The 12,285-nt window shown below is 40.8% G+C and overlaps 1 protein-coding gene across 4 annotated transcripts in view; it reads right to left on the bottom strand.

Moving 5' to 3' along the window:
- The window catches only part of PAXIP1 (PAX interacting protein 1), a 42,500-nt gene extending 33,910 nt beyond the window's left edge, over nucleotides 1–8,590 (bottom strand). For 3 of the 4 annotated variants that reach the window (XR_014173566.1, XR_014173567.1, XM_081932653.1), the window contains exons 1-6: nucleotides 8,415–8,590; nucleotides 3,675–3,809; nucleotides 2,573–2,616; nucleotides 2,025–2,088; nucleotides 1,828–1,941; nucleotides 25–660 (exon numbers count right to left, since the gene is read on the bottom strand). Coding sequence is in view for 2 of the 4 variants with exons in the window: in XM_081932653.1 (XP_081788779.1) it covers nucleotides 25–660; nucleotides 1,828–1,941; nucleotides 2,025–2,088; nucleotides 2,573–2,616; nucleotides 3,675–3,809; nucleotides 8,415–8,507 (1,086 nt within the window). In the remaining 2 variants the exon portion in view is untranslated. The remainder of the gene's footprint in view (nucleotides 1–24; nucleotides 661–1,827; nucleotides 1,942–2,024; nucleotides 2,089–2,572; nucleotides 2,617–3,674; nucleotides 3,810–8,414) is intronic. The other variant, XM_081932654.1, reaches the window with a different exon arrangement.
- Nucleotides 8,591–12,285: the final 3,695 nt, after the last annotated feature.

Raw genomic sequence — 12,285 nt, 5'->3', positions numbered from 1 at the left:
AACATATACTTTAAAAGTACTTACATGTGCTACATTTGATTGTCTATTAACCTGCTGAATATCAGCATTATTGGTAATATTTCTTAGTGTCCGGACTGCAGGACTCCATGTTGTCATCATTTCAGGATGTCCAGAGCTTTGCGGAGTTTGTACTGAAGCCATTATATTACTTCTGATATCAGGGGACAAAATATTGCCTGGGACAGGTGGGACATTGGCACACAAATTAATCAATCCAGAGTCCTTGCCTGGAGTCAATGTGTGCTTTCTGGCAACAGTCTGTGGAACTTCAGCTGTGGTCCAGTTCAAATTTCTTTCATGCTTTTCAGGAGAGGAATCTGATGAATCATCAAACATAAGTTCTCCTTTGTTTCTGTCAGCATCAATAGACTTAGGAGAAAAAGTTCGATTGCCCAAAGGAGATCCTTCTTGAGAAGATGGTGGACTTGATAACTTTTCATCAGTACTCCCTTCATTTTGGGAATACTGTTCTTCATTTTCTTCCTCCTCCTCTTCCTCTTCCTCTTCTTCCTCATATATTATTAAACGGGGGTGATAGGGAACCTCATCTTTTTTGGTTTTATCAGATATAGAATCTAGAATCCAATCAGGTGTCACAATTTTAATGTTCTCTCGTTTACTGGCACATTCGTATTTTTCCTGGAAAGAACAAAAATATTTGAAATGTAAATATTATAAATGCAAACAATGAATTCAAAAAGCTTCAAATGTCAGATTGCTGATAGATGAAACTTACTTACTCTGTAATTGCTCAACTGGCTGCTCCTACTGATAGATATCTCAGCTGAATTCATAATGCTGGTTATTACTTACCAAACCCTACAAGGCACAGCATCAGACTATATCAGGGACCCCTTTCCTGTCCGTCCTATGAGGTTATCTAGAGAGGACCTGTTTAGAATCTTATCTTCTCAAAAGATTAGAGGAACATGTATCAGAAAGGAGATGTCTTTGATCAAGGGCTGAATGGTATGAAATAAATTGACATGATAACTGTATCCAGCCTGCTCGCTTCTGAAATGCCAAGGGGTATTAAAAATGCTTGTTTTTCAGTGGCCAATCAATTGCTAACCTGGTTATTACTGGTGGCTAATTAGGGTTTTTTTATGCTACTTTAATTGGGGGAGTGGAAGTTATGGGAAAATGCCTTGATTTACATAGATCTTTATAAATAATTACCCAAAGTCTACCCCACTCCTACTCTGGAGTAGGAGACATAATTTAGATAGAACTATGTAATAGTTAATTAATAAAAAAGTAAAATTAAATTAAATTAAACAAATGGATGGTAAAATCTGTGGCATTTGAATTATTCAGCAGTCTTTCCTTAGAAAATAGCAGGTATTCCATTCCTGTTACTGTTTTCACCTCCTTTTTTCTCACTGCTTTCAGAGAGCAACCCCCATACCCCCCTACTACTGATGATATTACCCAGCTGGGTAATGAAACACCTGCAAGAAAACAACCAAACTCAGAGTACCAAAGGCCCCACAGTGCAACCCTGAGCTATTATATCCTATTCCCTTTTATTGGTAACACCTATTTTAGCTGTGACACCAATTATTTGAAAATAACATAAGCTAAAATGCATTATCATTCATCAGAATATTTTATCAGTCCCCAAAACACAATTTTGCCTAGGAACATGTCAGCCAAATTTCTTTTGATTTCATCAAAAGTATGAAATGACTTCCATATTAATCTACTTACATATTGCTGAAACCTCTTAAAATGGTAACATACTTACAAGACATTGACCTGCATTCCATATGCTAAAAAAACATTAACATGCATTAAAATTCTTACCCCTTTTGGTTCAGGCACAATCAAATGAGTACATTTTTTATTCAGGCTCAAATGGCAATCCCCACCATAAAACGTAATCAAAGCCCACAACATATTCCGATCTTCAGAGGAAACCTACCAAAAAATGTAAGGTACTTTAGCTAAAAATATTTTGAATTGCATATTGTATCATTTAGCTGCTTTGTAAAATATTTTACCTGAGACAGACAAGCAGTAACTCCAAAAAAGATCTGACAGGATTCTGGAGAAAAGCCATTTACTCTGACAAAATTAAGTCAAGGAAATAATATAAATAAAATGTAAAATGTATTAACATAAACAAATGAAAAATTTCCCAAACTTCACAAGAAACCTTGCATAGTTTTGCGCATACCAAGTTTTCTAAAAAGAGAGAGCAGAAAGAAAACTAATCTAGCATTACGCAATCAAGAAGAAATGAATTTGGTAGATTTGAGATCACAATCCTTCTTCTGCTATAAAATTATCAGATTATTTGAGTGAATAGCTTGTTTTTTGAACAAACAGTAATTTCAATATACATTCTCTCAAAAATTTCAAAGGACTAGCAAAGAAAGAAAAAAGAATTGTTTCAATTAAGCAACTAGACCTCACAAGAGCATTAAAAAATAGGAGGACATTCCTTTAATTAATTCTCTTAAACAATTTCTTGCCTAACTAAAAAGCAAGTTATATTAAAAACATCAATGTTATATAATTTTGTTAACATATTCACTGGAAAGGATACGGCAGAAGAGCTCCACACTGAACAGACAAAGTCACCCAGGAAGGCTAGAATAGGATTTAAAAAACAATAAGTAAGCATTTATATATCTGAGAATAACTTTCTAATTATAACCATAAGCGTATACACTCACCTGATTATCATTCATTCATTCATATTTAATTGTTGGGGGCAATATGCTGACTCTTAAACCACTTAGATTAGGCTGTAAATCACTGTGAAATGGTATATAAACCTAAGTGCTATTGCTATTAAGCTATCTTATCAGGCTTAAAAGGATTGTTTATTTCTGTATTATCTATGTTAATTGGCAACAGCTGTGTGTTTTCAAACAATTTCTCCCAGGCCTATCTGTAGATATAAAATACTGAATAGGAACCCTCTACATGTAAACAATTAATAATCTGTGGGTTTTATGTTCATATTAGTGTTCCAAACTATGCTGATGTGATTATAATAAAATTGATTTATTGTTAAGGTTCCAAATATTGAAAGGATTGGATATTATTGAAACATATGATAACTTGTACAAGGCAACAGTAAGGATATTTCTTAGCCAGCCAGATAACTGGGACTATCAATCCTGATTCCAAAAACGTAGGGTTTTTTTGTTTTTTGGGGCCAGGAATCTGAGATGAGGCTTTAATTTGCTGTTTACCAGTAGGCTCATAATGCACAAAACACAGTGCTCAAAGTGATGGACTTGACCCTTTTCTTCCTTCTCAACACACACAAATAGCATTTCTTTGCATGCAAACCTGGAAACATTATGTTCTGTATCAAAATGTTAATTTTACTAAAACAATAGAATACAATAGAATAACAGAGTTAGAAGGGACCATGGAGGTCTTCCAGTCCAACCCCCTTCTCAGGCAGGAAACTCTATACCATTTCAGACAAATGGTTGTCCAATCTCTTCTTAAAAACTTCCAATGTTGGAGCACCCACAACTTCTGGAGGCAAGTTGTTCCACTGGTTAATTGTTCTAATTGTCAGGAAATTTCTTGTTAGTTCTAGGTTGCTTCTATCCTTGAGTAGTTTCCATCCATTGCTTCTTGTCCTGCCCATCCATTATAACAATAGTTACAATGCTCTAAATATTTACTTTTACTACTGGAAGATCAAACACTTCACGAGATTCACCAACTTCTGGATTATCCCCATCTTCTGAAATGATGTGTGAAGCTAGAGCGTTATAGGAAACTTCCTTTGCCTTCCCATTTTTCAGAAGTTGAATAACCTATATAACATGAGAGTGAAATGTTAGTCTTTTCAGTTTCAGAAAAATGCTTAGGTACAACAAATCATATTTTCCCAGACATAAAGTGCGTACATTCACGCTAATATTATCACCTTTCCCAGAGAATTTCAATGAAGCCAAACAACGAACTTGTTGCTGGACATCAGTGAAAGACAGAAGACATCTGGTTTGTATTCAAGACTGATTCAATAAGCTGTTCCCCTAACTGCTAGGGAGAAAGGCTATAATTCCTAGGTCTTTGCTTAGTTTTTTTTTTAAAGAGCTTTGGTTGGGAGCAGGAAAGAGAAGAAAACCACTGATCTATCCTACCAACCCTATTCCACCCCATGTGATCATGTGGAAGGGAATTAAAATAGAAATAAAAGAGCTTTTGAAATCACTCCAAGTTTTGGGGGGCAGCATTCTAGGTGTTATTGCCTGAAACTGAATAAAAACCCCTCTCTCATAAGTTCATGACATGACCGATCAGAGAAAGACCTCTAGGGGCTCTTTGGGCTAACATTTAACTCCCCAATCCTACTGCTGATCTGCTAGTTTTTCTCTAATACATTTAAACATGCTGTATGAATACCACAGATCATTAAAATTGGACTACCTGAAGCCTTCCTTGAAAAAAAAATCAGCTCTTCTCTCTCAACATAATAAACACATAGTTGGCCAAAGACAGCAATAAATAAAATGTAAAATAATGAAAAATGAAATGTAGCACAATAAGAAAGTTTTACTTTTACCATCTTTTCCCTGGATGTCAGTATTGCATGAAAGATGCTTGTATTTCACATTTATTTCGTTAAAAACATGTATTCGGTGCACCAAATACTCTATAAATGTGTCTAGATCTCTAAGAACTTCATTCCTTCTGATTATGCCATATAGAATTACGGTATATAAGATAATTTGGTCATCTGTTGAAACTTCTAGAAAAAGAACATACGGTAATTCTTTCTTGCACTGAACTCATTTTATTTCTCATTAAATAAATTGCCTAGGAACACATCATTTTTACATGTTGAAAGGCAGAAATTTTGAAAAGCCAGAAAAAAATCCTAATTTAGCTTAGTTCTTGCAAAGAAAACTGTTTTATTATAAAAACAATCTTCTCACATGTTCCCCATCTCATTTTCATTTCATTTATATAAAGAGATTTAGTGTGAAACTACCCATAATTCCTTCTGATTTCAATGCCCAGGAAATATTATTTTTTTATTTTGGTTCCAGCCAGACCTTATTTTTCCAAGCCTGGACCTCACAGAAAATTATGTTTTCTTCAAAAATGATATTCCATCAGGGGAGGAGGAAAAGTTGCTGTATCCTGAATGAAGTTTACTCCAGCATTAAATTGCAATCATTTTGTGCCCCAGATCCACATTTGTAACATTGAAATGGTTAAAAAAATAAAAGTTTCAGAATACAAAAGCAAAACAGCTTTGGTATGTGTGAGGTCCTTGGTGCTCTATTGAGATTGGTTGCTTTCTTGAAAATGGGTAATGAAACATAATGAAAATGGGTAAAGAAAATAATTCAAGAGAGCACCAAGGACTCCCACATTTCAATCCTAAACTACACATATTTTACAATACAATAGTAGAGTTGGAAGGGACCTTGGAGGTCTTCTAGTCCAACCCCCTGCCTAGGTAGGAAACCCTATACCGTTTCAGACAGATGGCTACCAACATCTTCTTAAAGACTTCCAGTGTTGGGGCATTCACAACTTCTGGAGGCAACTTCTGTTCCACTGATTAATTGTTCTAACTGTCAGGAAATTTATCCTAAGTTGCTTCTCTCCTTGATTAGTTTCCACCCATTGCTTCTTGTTCTACCCTCAGGTGCTTTGGAGAATAGTTTGACTCCCTCTTCTTTGTGGCAACCCCTGAGATATTGGAACACTGCTATCATGTCTCCCCTAGTCCTTCTTTCTCTTAAGCTAAACATACCCAGTTCCTGCAACCGTTCTTCATATGTTTTAGTCTCCAGTCCCCTAATCATCTTTGTTGCTCTTCTCTGCACTCTTTCTAGAGTCTCCACATCTTTTCTACATCGTGGCGACCAGAACTGAATGCAGTATTCCAAGTGTGGCTTCACCAAGGCATTATAAAGTGGTATTAACACTTCACGTGTTCTTGATTCTATCCCTGTTTATGCAGCCTAGAACTATGTTGGCTTTTTTGGCAGCTGCTGCACACTGCTGGCTCCTATTTAAATGGTTGTCCACTAGGACTCCAAGATCCCTTTCACAGTTACTACTATTGAGCAAGGTACCACCTATACTGTACCTGTGCATTCCGTTTTTGTTGCCTAAATGTAGAACCTTACTCTTTTCACCATTGAATTTCATTTTATTAGATAGTGCCCAATGTTCAAGTTTGTCAAGATCCTTCTGTATCTTAAGCCTATCTTCTGGAGTGTTGGCTATTCCTGCCAGCTTGGTGTCATCTGCAAATTTGATGAGTTCCCCATTTATTCCCTCATCCAAATCATTGATGAAGATGTTGAAGAGTACTGGGCCTAAAACCGAGCCTTGGGGTACTCCACTGCATACTTCCCTCCATGTAGATGCAGTTCCATTGAGGACTACACGTTGAGTGTGGTTGGTCAGCCAGTTACGAATCCATCTGGTGGTGATGCTGTCCAATCCACATTCTTCTACTTTATCTAGTAGTAGGTTATGGTCTACCTTATCAAAAGCCTTACTGAAGTCCAAGTAAACTATATTGATGGCAGTCCTCTGGTCCACTAATTTTGTCACATTATCAAAGAATGCAATAAGATTAGTCTGGCATGATCTGTTTTTGACAAATCCATGTTGGCTTTTGGCTATTACTTTATTTGCTTCTAGGTGTTCACAAATTCGTTGCTTGATTATTTTTTCTATTGGTGCAGATGATTTGATGAGTCAATGGGTCTTATTACAAACAAATTGAGAATGCATTTTAGGCACACAGCATGAGCTTCTCTTTCGGGATGTTTTTCAGCTTCCCAATCTGTCCTGCAGCCTGTTATCACCTAGTGCTTTCCCATCGAAAAGCTAAGCAGCTCCAGCTGCATTTCGCTTCCCAGTAGGGATCAGCCAGCAACTGCCACCTTCCACATCCAGAGGCAGCAAGTTAGACCTTGTCAGATTGGATGGCCTGATGTGGCTACTGGCTCTCTCCCACTGACAGAAGGAAACTTCCCTGCCCGCGGAAGACTATCAGTTCAGGGAAAAGAAGATTCACCGTCATGTCTTTTTTTTTCTTTCTTTTTTAATACGAGGGATCAGTTTCTGTAGAAGAGGACAAATTGGGGATTCCCTCTTGTTCTCCTGGGGGGAAGGAATCCTTTCCTGCCATGAGATTTTAACAGATAACAGATTAACAAAGTTGGAAGGGACCTGTAGATCATCTAGTCCAACCCCCCTCCCAAGTAGGAGACCCTACACCATTTCTGACCAATGGCACTCCAATCTCTTCTTGAAAGCCTCCAGTGATGAACCTCCCACAACTTCCGAAAGCAACTTCTGTTCCACTGGTTGATTGTTCTGTCAGAAAATTTCTCCTCATTTCTAAGATGAATATCTCGATTAGTTTCTATCAATTATTCCTTTTCTGGCCTTCAGGTGCCTTGGAAAATAGCTTGACCTCCTCCTCTCTGCTATCATGTCTCCCCTGGTCCTTCCCTTCATTAAACTAGACATACCCAATTCCAGCAACCGTTCTTCATATGTTTTAGCCTCCAGTCCCTTAATCATCTATGTTGCTCTTCTCTGCACTCTTTCTAGAGTCTCCACATCTTTTTCATAGAGTGGTGACCAAAACTGTTTGCAGTACTCAAGGTGTGGTCTTACTAGGGCTTTATAGAGTGATATTAGTACCTCCCTTGATCTTGATTGTATCCCTCACTTAAAGCAACTTAGAATCGCATTGGCTTTTTTGGCTGCAGCCGTACACGGCTGGCTCTTATTCAGCTGGTTGTTCACTAAGACTCCAAGAACCTTCTCACAGTCCCCTGACTGGTTTCACCCAGTTTATATATAAAGCGTGGTTTAAAAGCTCATTCACCGGCGGGCGACAGAAAGGAGGAAACGGCAAGCGAGGGAAGGGGAGCGCCAGAGGCCTAGTCCGAGCCCCCTTCCCGTGAGGGGACTACAAGCAGCACGGACACCGGGAGGACCACCCGGCCCTCAGATTGCCCCTCGCCATGCTTTTCCCGCCCCCCAAAACCCTCTCAATCCGAAGCAGAGGCCTGCCGGGCTTCCGCAGCAGCAAACGCGGGACTGACTGACTGACAGGAGGGGAAGGAGATCACGTCAGTCTCACGCGGGCCGCTGCGAACCGTTAACGGCTGATCTCCCTGCCCTTTCCCTCCCCACCCCTCGCTTCCAGCACGCGCGAGGGGCAACAATGCTCCCCTGTCCCGCTCTCTGGAAAAGGCTCTCGCGAGAGCGCATGCGCTTTCTTTCCTCCTCTCTCTCTCCCCCCCCCCCGCCTCACGAGCCGCTGTCATCGCTTGGTCCCAATAAGGTTTGCGGGGGGAGGAAGATCGGAGGAACAGCCCAGGAGGCGGAAGAGCATGCACCCCCCTCCGCGGCGATGTCCCCTCGGTTACCTTGGAGTCGATGTCTCCCACCACGAAGAACTTGACATCCTTGAACATCTCCTCGGGGACCTTCATCTCCCCCTTGTCTTCCTCCTTCGCCATGATCCCGCCCGGCGTTTGCAGCCGCTTCGGCTTCCGAGCGCGATGAAGCACCGCCGAACCCCCGGATCACCCTGTCCGCTTCCCCCGCCCCCTCACAATTGCCCAGGCAGCCGCCGAACCGTGGGAGAGGCGCGCGCTCTTTGGAATGGACCACCTCCGGCCAGTGGAGGAGGGAGGAAAAGCAGGAGGGTAGGGAGCGGGCGCCTGTCGTCCGCTTGGGACGTCCCGAAAGCCTCTTCCTATCTCTCTTCTTGAATGGGGCAGAGCGTGTATTGATAAACGTGCAGATCGGTTAAAGGCAAGGTTCGGTTGGTCGAACCAAGATACATCCGTCCTCCCCTTCGGTTCGACAAAGTCGGTTCACCCCAATCTCCGCCTACTAACAAAACAAGCGGCAGAAATGCCAAATTGCAGGCCCCGCCTATTGCTAACTCCCCCGCCTGTTAGCTCCGCCCATCGTGTTTCTCCCGCCGGCGGGGAGTTGTTGGATAGGTTTTGCAAGTGTTAAATAATAGATATGAATCAAAAGTTTAAAAACAAAAACAAAATGAACCATGATTGCAGTGAAGACTTAATGGGGTCTGCATCCAACGAAATTGTATTAATGTATGCCAATTAGTGTACATTTAAAGTGACAAAATTAAGTTCAGCTAGCTATCTAGCTAGCTTTGTCCTTCCTGGACAATTATTATCTAACTAATACTATCGAGGCCTAAGGGGGATGGAGTGAGAAGAAAATCTTGATGCATTCTTCCTGAACGGTATAATTAATATTTTAAGGAAGTGATTGAAGTTGATCGTTGTGAGCCGGCTCTGCATTTTTCTGCATCCCAAAATCTGCTCCTGCTTGGCTTTCTGGTTCCAAGAAAGGAACGTAAAACCAATACAAGCTACCTTTGCCAGCAAGATGTTGAATCTCGATTTAACTGTCATTTAATGGTGCTTTGAAATTCTGAAGGGAACCAGAATGGCCTATAAAGCACTTCTGGACACAAAAACAAGTGTGCCTGTATACATGTGTGCACACGCACACGGACACACAAATGGAGATATGGCTCATCTTTATGATCAGTTGTTACATAACCATGACTTGGGGAGGGGTGCTAGTTTCTGACAAAACCACCCATTCAAAATAAAACATTTGCCCTTGCAATTGCTTAACAGCCTACGTATGTGAGTGTGTCTGTGTCTGTGTGTCTGTATTTGTTTTTGTAGATTTTCACGGGTATGCAGGTCTTGGCGTATTCGGGTCTACGAAAACATATATATATATATGTTTATGTTTATGTATATATATGCTGGTCTTGTTGTATTCGGGTCTACTTATGTTGGATCGGGTAATGGAAAGGCACACACAGGCTAACGGTAACAACAGCTCTTTATTAACTCAGTAGCAACTATGTACAATCCAGCGAAGGTTGAGTCTGACAGCAGCCCTTTTATAGGGAGCTGTCAGACCTTTCGACCAATGAGATTAAACCTCTGTTCCCACGGGAACAGAGGACCTTGGTGGAAACCATTATAGCTGATGCTAGTATCTAACAATATATATATATATGAGTCTGATCACAATGCCTCAATTTATAATCATAATAACTTATGACCAGGAATGTGATCCCAATTCTGGTCTTAAATTGGGGCTACTTGTATTGTAGTTTGCATGTATTGATTATTAGGAACTCCACCTGCATCCTTTCTATTTTCAGATTGCAGGCAGTCTTCAACTAACAACCAGTCACCTAGAAGTATTCTACATTACAACATTAACCCCAAAAGGTATTTTTGATCCAAAGTTAACTTCTGCTGCAATAGTCCTGTGGTCATTTAGGATGGGTCTGGCTGGAGAATTCTGGGAGTTGAAGATCTCCAGGCTTAAAGTTGCCAAGGTTGGAGACCCCTGATTTAGGACTTCATGACTGCAGAGACACAACAGCACCTCCCCACTGTGTAATCCTCCCATCCTGTCCCATCAGGTCAGCATAAATCCGGGAACCGCTTTGCTACCCCACTGTTCCACACACTTCCCCATCACTGACCACTCACTCACTTTTCAAAACTCCGGAGCTCAGGCGATTGGGGTAGAGAACGAGGGGTGAGCAGGTCCATTGCTGGGGCACAATCCCACAAGGGGCCATCTTTTTCTGGTGAAAAACAATCTTGGCCAAGTTCTTAGCCTGGCAGAAGCTAAGGCTAGGTTTTAGCAAAAGAAAGAAAACCCTGAGAAATTCTTTTTTTCTGGCAAAAGCTAACTAAAAGCTAGCTATTACTTCCGTCCCGTTAGGCTAACCTTGGCAGAGCTATGGCTAGCAATAGAGAAATGATTGTGGAGACTCGAAGGGGGTGGGGAGTAGAGCATGTGACATGTCAGAGAGGGTGGGAGGCCTTGGGAGACCCAAGGAAGGTGGGCTTGTGCCTGCACTAGGCTTCCCAGCGTGTCTCCATGCCTGAGATATCACATGGCCCACTTAACAACCCCCACATTTGTTTAATGAATGGTTTGGGAGAGCAGGGATTGTGGGGGTCATTAAGTTCACTTAGTGGTCCTCTAATTGTTTAACAGATGAACAGAGTTGGAAGGGACCTTGTAAGTCATCTAGTCCAAGCCCCAGCCACCCACCCAAGCAGAGACCCTACACCATTTCTTACAAATGACAGTCCAATCTCTTCTTTAAAACTTCCAGTGTTTGGAGGAACCACAGCTTCTTGTGGCAAGCTGTTCCACTGGTTAATTGTTCTCACGGTCAGGGAATTTCTTTAGTCCTAGCTTGCTTCTCTCCTTGATTAGTTTCCACCTGTCGCTTGTAAAAGAGGATCACGTGACCCTGAGACACAGCAACATATGAAGTATAAGTATGAACCAGTTGCCAAGCACCCGGATGTAAATCATATGGGGATGCTGCAAAGGTTGCTAATAAGTCTGACAAAGTGGCCGTAATTCACATCTTTCAGTGCCGTTGTCACTTCGGTCACTAAATGAACTGTCGTAGGTTCATTTAAAATTCATAAAGTTCATTCAAATTGTAATGGACAGCCCATTATGAACATAACTTGAGGACTGCCTGTTGATAAGGCTTTCTGCTGGGATATAAAGCATTCAGAGTCCTCTGCAAATATTTACTATGTATTTATTTAGCGTACAGCTGCAAACTTTTGTAATAAGTGGGACAAAACACCAAAGAGAACACAGAGAAGACTGGAAGACGCTTAAGAGAGGAAACAAGGCCTTCCCAAAAATATATCCTTGAACTCGGGAATGAGTAAAATGTGAGAAGGACCTTGAGGAGGAGAACTTGAGGGTCTCCACTTTAATTATATGCTGTGCAGAATTAATTTACAAGGCTTTCAAGTGAAGTTTCTGTGACTTTACTAGCCATAAAGATCTTTCCAAACTTCCAAGTCATTCTTGTTCCCTGATTTTTCCAACCTCTTCGTATTCATCCCCCAAATTATTTGTGCATATGTGTAATTCATACAAGTTCAATGTCATTGACCAGCAGGAGTCACTATAAGCGGAGTTTCGTCCTGTTTGGGAAGCGTCAGAAGTAGATAGCCAGATGTTATTCTGTTCCATTCATAAAACTTCTTATTAGGGATTGAACTCATTAGCCTGCAAGCACATTCGTTTACTAACTAGATGCAGGAAGTCCTCAATTTACAACTCGTCACTTAGTGACTTGTTAGAACAGACCGCCCTCCCCAAAAAAACTACTTATAAGATCAGTTCTGAAGAAGCTTCCCCCATTGTCACATCACATTTTAGATGCTCTCATTTATAGCC

The sequence above is a fragment of the Natrix helvetica genome (genome assembly GCF_964273705.1).
Source record: "Natrix helvetica genome assembly, chromosome: Z".
In the NCBI taxonomy this organism is placed as follows: domain Eukaryota; kingdom Metazoa; phylum Chordata; class Lepidosauria; order Squamata; family Natricidae; genus Natrix; species Natrix helvetica.
Note: the sequence above shows the minus strand (reverse complement) of the source record. Positions and strands in the feature narration are given on the sequence as shown.